Source organism: Myxine glutinosa, chromosome 5 (genome assembly GCF_964187855.1).
Source record: "Myxine glutinosa chromosome 5, kmMyxGlut1.1, whole genome shotgun sequence".
NCBI classification, from domain to species: domain Eukaryota; kingdom Metazoa; phylum Chordata; class Myxini; order Myxiniformes; family Myxinidae; genus Myxine; species Myxine glutinosa.
The window spans coordinates 152474093-152488136 of record NC_136265.1 but is presented as its reverse complement, the minus strand read 5'-3'; the positions used below and the strand labels follow the sequence as shown (position 1 = coordinate 152488136).

General features: G+C 46.5%; 1 protein-coding gene across 5 annotated transcripts in view; it reads right to left on the bottom strand.

Moving 5' to 3' along the window:
• Positions 1-9448, bottom strand: part of LOC137426911 (putative RNA-binding protein 46) — an 83097-nt gene extending 73649 nt beyond the window's left edge. The window contains exons 1-2 of one of the 5 annotated variants that reach the window (XM_078778873.1): positions 9371-9448; positions 4083-4241 (exon numbers count right to left, since the gene is read on the bottom strand). In XM_078778873.1, the coding sequence (XP_078634999.1) occupies positions 4083-4197 (115 nt within the window). In that variant the 5' untranslated portion in view covers positions 4198-4241; positions 9371-9448. Of the gene's footprint in view, positions 1-4082; positions 4242-7774; positions 8293-9055 lie in introns of those variants that run through there. The other 4 variants (XM_078778870.1, XM_078778869.1, XM_078778871.1 and 1 more) reach the window with 4 other exon arrangements.
• Positions 9449-14044: the final 4596 nt, after the last annotated feature.

The following is a 14044-nucleotide window of genomic DNA, read 5'->3' as shown; positions in this document are numbered from 1 at the left end:
GTAATATTAATTATCAACTCCCCTCTTTCATTCCTGTCTTTCTTCATAACAATGCTCATTATGATACGCATCTATTTATTAATGAACTTTCAAAGACATCTGGACACATTTCAGCAATTCCTAACACAGATCAGAAATACATTTCATTCACAAAAACAATTCACACATCTCCTATTACTCATATCAGATTTCTTGATACATTTAAATTCATGGCAAGTCCATTGGCTAACTTGGTTCAAAATCTAAAAGAGTTTCCATGTCTTTCAGAGTATTTTTCAGATAAAGATTTTCTAACACAAAAGGGAATTTACCCCTATGACTATATGGACTCATTTGAGAGATTCAATGAAACACAACTTCCTTTAAAAGAAAATTTCGATAACAAATTAAACAACAGTCATATATCTGATAAAGATTATGTACACGCACAAAATGTTTGGGAAAAATATAACATCAAGAATCTTGGCGAGTATCACGATTTGTATCTCAAAACTGATGTGCTTTTATTGGCCGATGTATTTGAAGCCTTTAGATCTGTTTGTCGCACTGGATATGGATTGGATCCTGCTCACTACTACACAGCACCTGGATTGGCTTGGAGTGCAATGTTGAAAATGACAAAACAAGCTTTGGATTTGATAACCGATGTCGATATGCTTTTGATGATTGAAAAGGCAAAAAGAGGTGGAATTTCACAAGTATGCTCGAGCAGATACGCAAAAGCAAATAACAAATATCTTCCAAATTATGATTCAACGAAAGAGAGTTCTTACTTGATGTACTATGACGCAAACAACTTGTATGGCTGGGCAATGTCTCAAGCTCTTCCTTATGGGAAACTAAGATGGGTAAAGGAAAAAGACTACACAAAGGTTTTACAAGATGTATGTATCTCTACACAAAAAATTGGATGATTCAAAGGTTGGTTATTATTTTGAGGTCGATTTAAAATATCCTGAAGAACTTCATATCAAACATAAAGATCTTCCATTTGCTTGTGAGAAAGAAAGTCCAAAGAAAGAATGGTTGAGTGATTATCAACGATCGTTTGATATAGGTGAATCAACAGAAAAATTACTTACTACATTATATAACAAGAAAAATTATGTACTACACCAAAGAAATTTGCAACAATATTTATCAAAAGGTCTAAGAGTAGAGAAGATCCACAGGGTTCTAAAGTTCAATCAAAGTCATTGGTTAAAGGGGTACATCGATTTTAATACACAAAGAAGAACAGAGTCAAAAACAGATTTTGAGAAAGACTTTTATAAATTGATGAATAATGCGGTCTTTGGTAAGACCATGGAGAATGTGAGGAAAAGACAAAATATCAGACTAGCAACATCTTGGGAACAAGCATCAAAATTAATTAATAGACCGAGTTTTACTAGAGCTGAGGTCTTTACTGAGAACTTTTGTGCGATCCATTTGGTTAAAGAGTATTGAAATGGACAAACCTATTTACATTGGAACATCAATTCTTGACTTGTCAAAGTCATTAATGTATGATTACTTTTATATTAATCTAAAATCAAAGTATAAGGATAATGTGTCATTGTTGTATATGGATACTGATAGTTTTATTTTGAAAATTAATACTGATGATGTTTATTCAGACATGAAAAAGGACATTAATATCTATGATACAAGTAATTACAGTCCAGAGAGTGAGTTGTTCTCTTCTAAAAATAAAAAGGTGATTGGAAAGTTCAAGGATGAATTGGGAGGAAATATTATGAGTGAATTTGTGGGATTGAGGTCGAAGGCTTATGCTTATAAATACATTGTGAATAACGTTGAAAAGACTGATAAGAAGTTAAAAGGTGTAAAGAAAAATGTCATTAAAGAAACAATAAACTTTAAGGATTATTATAACTGTTTAACAACAAAGAAAGAAGAGTTTAGAAAGATTAATGGAATAAGAAGTTATAAACATCAATTATATTCAGAAGAGGTGAATAAGAAAGCATTGGGGGCTTTTGATGATAAGAGGTTTATTTTAGAAAATGGAATTGATAGTCTCCCTTATGGTTATATAAGTATATAAGTGATCAGATATATAAGTGATAAGATATATAAGTGATAAGATATAAGTGATAAGATATATAAGTGATAAGATATATAAGTGATAAGATATATAAGTGATAAGATATATAAGTGATAAGATGTATATAAGTGATAAGATGTATATAAGTGATAAGTTAAAAAGGGGGGTTAGGGATTTTAACAGGCTACCACCACCTTTTTTCTATTATATAAATGATAGAACCAAGTATCAACCAGACTAAAGAGTGGAGGTGTAATCAACCTTGGTATATAAATAGAAAACACAACGAATGTGAAAAATATTAGATTCAAGAGGTTGAGAGAATCACTGGTCAGAAGGTTCTCAAGACGGATAAACGTATTCATTTGTTAAGTGGGGTAATGGAGGGCGGGAAGAAAAATATATTAGAGTGGAGTGAGAACGTTAATGGTTATCAATCGGATAATAAATATTATAATTTTAAAATGGTATGTGGGAGAGGAGGAGGTCAAACAAGAACCCTCCGTGAAACATACCACTTTATACTTTCACAACAAAAGGTTAAGGAACCTGTATACTTTATAAATATACTTGATGGGGATGAGTTCTATAGGAGAATGGAACTCTTTAAAAAGTTAGAAAGAGATAATATATTTATAGGCTCATTAGTAGAGTGGTCTAAGGAACTACATTAAGGGGCTAGTGGGGGGAATAGGGTAAAAATTACATGTAAGTGAGAAGGATCATAGGTTCATAAGGCTAGAAGGATTATAGATTCATAAAGGAAGAAAATCATAGGTTCATAAGGTGAGAAGGATTATAGGTTCATACGGTGAGAAGGATTATAGGTTCATACGGTGAGAAGGATTATAGGTTCATAGAGGGAGAAATAGAGGTGTTTATGATTTTTGAAAAAGACAAGGGGGTAAATGACATTAGATAGGGATTTCCCATGTTAAACGGAGGTGTCCCAGAAGCAACATTTATCACCTACTCGCGTCGCAAGACGCTTGTCATAGAGTGCCCTCTGCTGTTGTTGTTCTTCTTCTTGTTCTTCTTGTTCTTCTTGCAGAGAAGACAAAACCTCAAAGCTCCACCCATTCTGGGAACCATAGCTCCACCCATTGTGGGAGAGGCTTCATATAAACAAATATCCACCATTTTATTAACTCGCATAGCTTTGAGGCCTGTTTTGTAGGCCCGTGGTGTCTTCCTCTCTCACACAGTTTTATTTCAAATCAAATTCGATATATCATTTCATTTTTCACAGTCGCTAACATAGTTTTAGACTCGGTTGAAAAAAAACGGGAAGAAAATCCGATGAAAGTTGCCCTTTATAGAACGAAATGAATTCTCAAAGGCCTGTAACTTCAAGTCCATTGATATATTTTTTAAAATCGCGGCATGGTCAGTCATACACCGCCCGAAATAAGAGACGGGAAAATGCCGAGATATATATATTTTGTTTAAATCGCGGCATGGTCAGTCATACACCGCCCGAAATAAGACGGGAAAATGCCGAGATATATATATTTTGTTTAAATCGCGGCATGGTCAGTCATACACCGCCCGAAATAACAGACGGGAAAATGCCGAGATATATTAAAAATTCGTCGCCACACACGGGAAATTGCCGAGATATATTTTCACTTTGCACAAAAATAACATCAAGTAATCGAATCAATAGGAATGTCCTGTGCCTATAACATCGACGTTATAGGCACAGCTGCATCTAGGCATTGTGTAACATCGACGCGGCTTTTGTTTCAATTAAAACTTTTTGTACTTGTTTAAGTGTGGGGAGCATGACTTGTCGAACTTTCATTTTGAAAAACCATCCTAGAGCAGGACCAATCAAGCTTACAAGTACACCAAAAAAACATTAGAATCTTCGTTTCAAGATATTTATTCAACAACAACAAAAAAAAAACAACGATTAAGAGTTAAGTGAAGCCATATTTATTCATTAAATGAAACATTAATTTCTGATTATGTGAACCTTTAAACCACCAAAGAAATACCGAGAGCAATATTGAAATGTCCACATCCTCACCAGGTGGAGGACCGCATTTCCTCTGTCCATTAATCTGCGTTACGATGTATACAGTGTCCTCCACGAGCACCCTCTGGGCATTCAAACTTGCATGTGTACCCATGTTTCTGGCCATTTCAACAGCGTGTGTATTCAGAAGTTCAATACCCTTCTTCAGAGCTGTGTGGCAGGAAAAAAAAAAAAATTAATATACAGTTGCATGACCATAAATTGACCACTATTTAGTACCTTTAAAGATGCTAAAATAAGAGGTAGTCAAAAAACTAGGAGACGGACAGATTTTTATTTTTTATTTTTTTTGTATACTGAATCGAGGCTCGTGAAAGAGCTAACATTTATTTCACAAACAAATCAACCAGACAAACAAAATATACAAAAAGAGGGAGCGGAAGACAAGATGGGGAGAGAAGGGGAAGCACACAACCACAACATTTGAGAGCAGGGAGAAGTGTGGGAGGGAGAGGGCTTGGGGCAGGAGGCATGGGAAGGGCAGAGGGGGGGGGGGGGGGGAGAGGTATAAAACACAAGGGGACCGAAATTAGCGGGGTAGAAAAGATCAAGGTTTTGGATGGGGGAGGATAAGAGATGGTGGTGAACAGCTGTTTTAAAGACCTGGAGGGTGGAGTGGGATTGAAGATAGAGATGAAGATAGAGATACAGATAGAGATGGACCAAGAGGGAGGATGAGATGGGTTTGGAGAGAGAGGAATGGGGGGGGGGGGGGGGGAGAGAGAGGAATGGAGGGGGGGAGAGAGAGAGGAATGGGGGGGGAGCAGAGGAATGGAGGGGGGGGGGGCGAGAGAGGAATGGAGGGGGGGGGGGAGAGAGAGGAATGGAGGGGGGGGGGAGAGAGGAATGGAGGGGGGGAGAGAGAGGAATGGGGGGGGGGGAGAGAGAGGAATGGGGGGGGAGAGGAATGGGGGGGAGAGGAATGGGGGGGAGAGGAATGGGGGGGAGAGGAATGGGGGGAGAGGAATGGGGGGGGAGAGAGGAATGGGGGGGGAGAGAGGAATGGGGGGGGAGAGGAATGGGGGGGGGAGAGGAATGGGGGGGGGAGAGGAATGGGGGGGGAGAGAGGAATGGGGGGGGAGAGAGGAATGGGGGGGGGAGAGAGGAATGGGGGGGGAGAGAGGAATGGGGGGGGAGAGAGGAATGGGGGGGGAGAGGAATGGGGGGGAGAGGAATGGGGGGGGAGAGAGGAATGGGGGGGGAGAGAGGAATGGGGGGGAGAGAGGAATGGGGGGGAGAGAGGAATGGGGGGGGAGAGGAATGGGGGGGGGAGAGGAATGGGGGGGAGAGGAATGGGGGGGGGACAGAGGAATGGGGGGGGGGGAGAAATGGGGGGGAGAGAAATGGGGGGGAGAGAAATGGGGGGGGAGAGAGGAATGGGGGGGGGGAGAGGAATGGGGGGGAGAGGAATGGGGGGGAGAGGAATGGGGGGGAGAGGAATGGGGGGGGAGAGAGGAATGGGGGGGGAGAGAGGAATGGGGGGGAGAGAGGAATGGGGGGGGGAGAGAGGAATGGGGGGGGAGAGAGGAATGGGGGGGGAGAGAGGAATGGGGGGGGAGAGAGGAATGGGGGGGAGAGAGAGGAATGGGGGGGGGAGAGAGAGCAATGGGGGGGGAGAGAGAGCAATGGGGGGGGAGAGAGAGCAATGGGGGGGAGAGAGAGCAATGGGGGGGAGAGAGAGCAATGGGGGGGGAGAGAGAGCAATGGGGGGAGAGAGAGCAATGGGGGGGAGAGAGAGCAATGGGGGGGGAGAGAGAGCAATGGGGGGGGGGGGAGAGAGGAATGGGGGGGAGAGAGAGGAATGGGGGGGAGAGAGAGGAATGGGGGGGAGAGAGAGGAGTGGGGGGGAGAGAGAGGAGTGGGAGAGAGAGAGGAGTGGGAGAGAGAGAGGAGTGGGAGAGAGAGAGGAGTGGGAGAGAGAGAGGAGTGGGAGAGAGAGAGGAGTGGGAGAGAGAGAGAGGAGTGGGAGAGAGAGAGGAGTGGGTGAGAGAGAGAGAGAGATGAGTGAGAGAGAGAGAGAGAGGAGTGGGAGAGAGAGAGGAGTGGGAGAGAGAGAGGAGTGGGAGAGAGAGAGGAGTGGGAGAGAGAGAGGAGTGGGAGAGAGAGGAGTGGGAGAGAGAGGAGTGGGAGAGAGAGAGGAGTGGGAGAGAGAGAGGAGTGGGAGAGAGAGAGGAGTGGGAGAGAGAGAGGAGTGGGAGAGAGAGAGGAGTGGGAGAGAGAGAGGAGTGGGAGAGAGAGAGGAGTGGGAGAGAGAGAGGAGTGGGAGAGAGAGAGGAGTGGGAGAGAGAGAGGAGTGGGAGAGAGAGAGGAGTGGGAGAGAGAGGGGGAGAGAGAGAGGAGTGGGAGAGAGAGGGGGAGAGAGAGGGGACACATTCACATGTATCCCAACAAATCTGACTTGGAACAAGAGTTTCGGGACCCTTCGGATGACAACGCAGGTCGGTACGGGGAAGATTCGTGATGAGAAAAATCCTCCAAAATTTTTTTTTTATATGAATGGTTGTCACTCGAACCAAAATTGTTAGAAAGGCCCTTACCTTCAAATTGGTAAAAATAAAAACAATAAAAAAACTTTTGCATCAATTTGAAATGACTGAGTGATTTGAGGAGGAGGGGTGAGTTGGGAGTTTTGAAGGGGAGGAGTGAGAGGGGAGATTTGAGGAGGAGGAGTGAGAGGGGAGATTTGAGGGGAGGAGTGAGTTGGCAGTTTTGATGGGGAGGAGATTTGAGGGGAGGGGAGGAGTGAGGGGAGGGGAGGAGTGAGGGGAGGGGAGGAGTGAGGGGAGGGGAGGAGTGAGGTGAAAGGAGGGGTGAGGGGAGGGGTGAGGAGTGAGGAGGAGTGAGGAGTGAGGAGTGAGGAGGAGTGAGGAGTGAGGCGTGAGGGGTGAGGAGGAGTGAGGGGTGAGGAGGGGTGAGGAGGAGTGAGTGGTGAGGAGGAGTGAGTGGTGAGGAGGAGTGAGTGGTGAGAGGAGTGAGTGGTGAGGAGGAGTGAGTGGTGAGGAGGAGTGAGTGGTGAGGAGGAGTGAGTGGTGAGGAGGAGTGAGGGGTGAGGAGGAGTGAGGGGTGAGGAGGAGTGAGGGGTGAGGAGGAGTGAGGGGTGAGGAGGAGTGAGGGGTGAGGGGTGAGGGGAGGAGTGAGGGGTGAGGGGTGAGGGGAGGGGTGGGGTGGGGTGGGGTGAGGGGAGGGGTGGGGTGAGGGGAGGGGAGGGGTGAGGGGAGGGGTGGGGTGGGGTGAGGGGAGGGGTGGGGTGAGGGGAGGGGTGAGGTGAGGGGAGGGGTGAGGGGAGGGGTGAGGGGAGGGGTGAGGGGAGGGGTGAGGGGAGGGGTGAGGGGAGGGGTGAGGGATGAGGGGAGGGGTGAGGGGAGGGGTGAGGGATGAGGGGAGGGGTGAGGGGAGAGGGGAGGGGTGAGGGGTGAGGGGAGGGGTGAGGGGAGGGGTGAGGGGAGGGGTGAGGGGAGGGGTGAGGGGAGGGGTGAGGTGAGGGGAGGGGTGAGGGGAGATTTGAGGAGGAGGTAAGGAGGTTGTTGTTGGAAGGAGAACACCATGAGAGGAAGACAGGCATCGAGGCCAACTAGGCCTCAAACACGTACGACCAAACTGACTGACTAATACACAATTGTGCACGAAAAGCAAAACACGATCGAACCAGAAACAGTAGACACAAACACAGCAAAACAAAATACTTAACTTTGAGCAGAAAAAACACAACTTAACTGATCGCCACGTGGACGAGAAGACGACACAGCCTCACACGGGGAAACGGAAACTGACGAATATTTCCCGAATTAAATGGCCGTTTCGTCAGACATGTATACACAACACCGGACGTTTCGTCAGACATGCATACACAACACCGGACGTTTCGTCAGACATGCATACACAACACCGGACGTTTCGTCAGACATGTATACACAACACCGGACGTTTCGTCAGACATGTATACACAACACCGGCCGTTTCGTCAGACATGTCTACACAACACCGGACGTTTCGTCAGACATGCATACACAACACCGGACGTTTCGTCAGACATGTATACACAACACCGGACGTTTCGTCAGACATGTATACACAACACCGGACGTTTCGTCAGACATGTATACACAACACCGGACGTTTCGTCAGACATGTATACACAACACCGGACGTTTCGTCAGACATGCATACACAACACCGGACGTTTCGTCAGACATGTATACACAACACCGGACGTTTCGTCAGACATGTATACACAACACCGGACGTTTCGTCAGACATGTATACACAACACTGGACGTTTCGTCAGACATGTATACACAACACCGGACGTTTCGTCAGACATGTATACACAACACCGGACGTTTCGTCAGACATGTATACACAACACCGGACGTTTCAGCAGACATGTATACACAACACCGGACGTTTCGTCAGACATGTATACACATCACCGGACGTTTCGTCAGACATGTAATCATGTATACACAACACCGGACGTTTCGTCAGACATGTATGCACAACACCGGACGTTTCGTCAGACATGCATACACAACACCGGACGTTTCGTCAGACATGTATGCACAACACCGGACGTTTCGTCAGACATGTATGCACAACACCGGACGTTTCGTCAGACATGTATACACAACACCGGACGTTTCGTCAGACATGTATACACAACACCGGACGTTTCGTCAGACATGTATACACAACACCGGACGTTTCGTCAGATACTGTAATGGGGAACGTGATAACTTCCGGGGCGTAGCGGCGTCACCATCATGTTTTGTCAGACATGTTTTCGTCACCATCATGTTTCGTCATGTTTGTCCGTTATACGTTCTTTAAATGCTGAATGTTAAACCGCTCGGCCCGGGGCAATCGAACCGCCGACCTGCGCGCGAGACTCACCGGATCTTATCATTGTGCTACAGAGTGTAAAATGTATTCAAAAGGAATAATAATAACACCAGACATATACTCACATATAACTAGCTCCAAAATCAATCGCTATTTTTAAGACTACCATGCATCCTAATGAGGTGCTCGCTCACATCCTGGATTCCTCTTTGTCATGTAATACCGCCTTAGTTAGAGGGCGTAAACTGTATCTGTACTGCCGCGTATCCGCGGTTCTAGAATATGTAACTAGTATCAGATCTAGTATCAGAGCCGCAAGGCTCTATATACGCCACTCAACAAAATGACCCAGGTACCGAAATTTGTCGATTTTAGCTGCCTTTGTTGTCCAGTTATTCTGCGGAAAAAGACAAACAGACGGAAATCATCACAACACTCACGTGATTGGCTTATGGTCGGCGCGAGTAATCAACCTTTGGACCAGTTCACTGGGCCTGCCTCGAACAGTAGACCAGAAGTCCAGAAGCCCAGAAGCCTCTTCGAGAGGGCTTGGTTAAAACAATGATCAGCCAATAAGATACAGCCACGTGTACTTCGTCACACGCTTTGCCTCATTTTGGGGTTGTTATTTAAATGTTTTAATGACACCACAACCTTCGAGCACTTTTGTCTTGAGATTATCCCGTCTGTTTGTTTTATGTGAACACCTCAGGCTCAGGGGGAGGGTCGAGCCTGTTGTATCTCGACGGATAAAGCACACGTGACGGAATCTCACTATCCGCGAGCCAGGTCACATGACCTTCAATGTATCACGTGATTATGCAAACGTGACAGAGCCGAAAATCAAAATGAGCGCACGATCCGCCATCAACCTCGTGGTCAAATTACCTCAAGGGTCCTCAAAAGGCGGATCATTGTCCACTTCCGGACCGCGTGGCTAACCCAAGCTAATCCCCCAGCAAAGGATTATTTGAAATTTTTGCATCCGCAACCAAACTCCTGGAAGAGCGAGAACACCGATTCACCGAACAAATGAGCCTGAGGATACAAACAAGAGAAAAGGAACAAAATAATCTTGATGTAGAAAAAGAAGAAGCGTCGTTTGAACGTGGTGAAGAAGAGGAACACATCGTTAATGTCCATCACGGGGAGATTGTGAAATTGGGAGCATGTTTAAAATACCTTTAAAGGAAGAAGGAAAAATCGTCTAAAAACTTTACATACAAGGAAGATTAACCCATAAAGTGCTGAATCCACTGTTAAGTAGCCCAGAAATTCTTTTTTGTCATTGGCTTTTCTCCACCAATAAATTAGAAGCAAGCTTTCATAATGTCATGTATGAAGTGCAAATAATTACCGTTGTATCCCTACACCGTGACGGCATTGTATCGCTACGCGCGAGCTCGGATGGCGCTGAGGTGGATCGGGCCTGTATCGGCAGAGTGAATAAACGTGTACGACAATTGATCGTAGTTTGTCGAGATACTTTACAGGCAGCCAACGTATTTGTCGAGATATTCATCAACTCCGGGCAGCCAACGTTTCTCCTACCGCAGCATACACACTCAAAAATGTGCTGGATACGTACCCGGATGTCTTCAAGGATAAGCTTGGAACCTTGAAAGGACATACGGCTAAACTCAGGGTTGACCGGGATGCCAATCCTATATTTTGCAGGGCTCGCCCAGTCCCTTTCGCCCTGCGTGAGCGGATTGACAAGGAACTGGATCATCTTGAAAATCTGGGGATCATCGAGCAAATCCAGTATGCCGAATGGGCGGCGCCCATCGTTCCGGTCATAAAATCGGACCAGTCCATCCGCATATGTGGGGATTATAAAATGACCGTGAACAAGTGTTCTTCATTGGATAAATATCCAATCCCGAGGATCGAAGACCTCTATGCTCATCTCACGGGAGGCAAGACTTTTACGAAACACGATCTCAAATCCGCCTATCTGCAGCTCCGTTTGGACGAGAATTCGAAACAGTATCTTACCATCAACACACATCGTGGGTTGTACAGGTACCACCGACTCAGTTTTGGAGTGAAATCTGCACCTGGAATTTATCAGCGTGTAATGGACAGTTTGTTTGCCACCGAACACAATGTCGTTTGTTACCAGGATGATATTCTGGTTACTGGTCGTACGGATGCAGAACATCTACAAAACCTGGAGAGAGTTCTGAAGAAGATTTCGGACTCCGGCCTACGTTTGCGTCGAGACAAGTGCAAGTTTATGGTGCTATCAGTCACGTACCTGGGTCATACGATTGATGCCGAGGGTCTACACCCGACAGATGAGAGAGTCCGAGCTATCAAGGATGCTCTTGCTCCACGAGACGTGACCAAATTGAAGTCATACCTCGGTTTGCTTCAGTTCTATGGTCGTTACATCCCGAATGTGACCGATGTTTTGGGCCCCCTTTATCGGCTTTTGAGGAAAGGAATCTCCTGGAGCTGGGGGTCTACTGAACAATCAGTATTCCAGCCCTCTAAGGATCTGCTCAAATCGTCCAATGTTCTCGTTCATTTTGATCCAGAGAAGGATCTTGTGCTGACATGCGATGCCTGTCGGTATGGAGTGGAGAGTGTATTATCACACGTGATGCCTGATGGTACGGAAAGACCGGTTGCATTTGCATCCAGAACGTTGTCCCCGGCAGAGAAGAACTATTCCCAACTTGACAAGGAAGGATTGGGAATCGTTTTCGTCATCAGCAAATTTCGCCAGTACCTTCTTGGACATCATTTCACGATTCGCACTGATCACAAGCCGCTGATCAGTCTGTTTGGTCCAACTAAGGTGACATCTGACACACTACTGCCCAGGATCATCCGCTGGTCCCTGTTTCTCGCTGCTTATGACTACACCATATGTTATAAGCCCGGTTCGTCTATCACAAATGCAGATGCCATGAGTCGGTTACCCCTTCCAGAATCCGTTGATGATTCGCCTACACCAGGATCCATTATCGCACTGATGGATCATCTGGAAGATTGTGCTGTCGATTCCGGCCAGATCCGCACTCATACTCGACGAGACCCCGTTCTGTCCAGAACTGTCCAGGCTGTACAGCTTGGATGGCATTTGCTACCTGAGGGTGACCCAGATTTTGCGGCTTTTAAAGCACGTAAAAACGAACTCAGCGTGGAAAATAGTTGCCGACTCTGGGGATGTCGTTTCGTGATCCCGAAAAATCTGCGTTCCAGGGTCATGGATGAAATCCATGACTGTCACCCCGGGATTGTGAAGATGAAGTCACTCGCCAGAAACTATGTGTGGTGGCCGAATCTTGATGCTGATATCGAACATCATGTTCGACATTGTTACCCCTGCCAGAGCACCCGGAATACACCTGCGAAAGCGCCACTGCATCCCTGGGAATGGCCCAGCGAACCGTGGCATCGCCTGCATCTCGATTATGCCGGGCCTATTAACGGCAGCATGATTCTAATAATTACGGACGTGCACACAAAATGGATTGATGCCTATGTGACGCGTGGTACTACGTCAGCCATTGTCATCGAAAGACTCAGACGCTGTTTCGCCACTCATGGTCTGCCCAGGATGATCGTGAGTGATAACGGTTCGTGTTTTTCCAGTACCGAGTTTGCCGAGTTCACACGTCGGAACGGCATCAAACATAAGTTTGTCAGCCCACATCACCAGGCTTCAAATGGCTTGGCCGAACGATCTGTGGGAATCATCAAATCCGGATTGCAGAAACTTCAGGAGGGAACCCTGGAAACAAAGCTTCCTCGTCTCCTGTTCAAATACCGCATCACGCCACAATCAACAACCGGTGCAGCTCCATCTGAGTTATTGATGAAACGACACTTGAGATCGACAATCACAAACCGGACATATCATCAAATGTTTATCAGAGCCAGCTTAATCAAAAGTTGGTGCACGATAAGTCGTCCAACAGTCGATGTATCAACATTGGAGATCCAGTGTTTGCCCGAAATTTTGGTGCAGGTGCGACGTGGCTACCGGGGGACATCATCGAGAAGCCAGGTCCACTGTCCTGTGTGATTCCCCTGCAGGATGGCCGCGAAATTCATCGAAATCAGGACCACATAACCAACCGTCACTGTGAGTCGATAGAGCCTGCAGCATCATCACAGTCAGGACAACAGTTCGACCCACCACTGCCGGAGATCGTCGTGGCCGCTCCAGCCGGCTCGGATGCCCCGAAAACCTCTGCGAACGCTACACCCTTCGTGGAGACCAAAGGAATCACCTCGGACTCTGTATCCACTGGTACACCTTGACCCAAAGGAATCACCTCAGACTCTGTATCCACTGGTACACCGCGACCCAAAGGAATCACCTCGGACTCTGTATCCACTGGTACACCGCGACGCTCAATGCGTGAGAGAAATCGTCAGTCAGGCAGCATCGTCACAGTCAGGACAACAGTTCGACCCACCACTGCCGGAGATCGTCGTGGCCGCTCCAGCCGGCTCGGATGCCCCGAAAACCTCTGCGAACACTACACCCTTCGTGGAGACCAAAGGAATCACCTCGGACTCTGTATCCACTGGTACACCGCGACCCAAAGGAATCACCTCGGACTCTGTATCCACTGGTACACCGCGACCCAAAGGAATCACCTCGGACTCTGTATCCACTAGTACACCGCGACGCTCAATGCGTGAGAGAAAAGCACCCGACCGGTTGAATCTTTGAAGATGTTTTTTTTTCACGGTGACGCATGTTCTATTTTTACGGTGACACATGTTCTATTTTCACGTATTTTCATTATTCTCATAACCGTTTGCACACATATTTTCACATGTTTTGGAAATGTTGCTTTTGAAATGTCAATTCTTGAAATCTAGCACATATTGCTCTTGGTAATTTTGGACTTAAAGGGGAGGATGTCATGTATGAAGTGCAAATAATCACCGTTGTATCCCTACACCGTGACGGCATTGTATCACTATGCGCGAGCTCGGATGGTGCTGAGGTGAATCGGGCCTGTATCGGCAGAGTGAATAAACGTGTACGACAATTGATCGTAGTTTGTCGAGATACTTTACACATAAGTTACCCCGGGTATTATACATTGAAAGAAAGTCATTGATTCGTTCTTTGGGTTCACGTC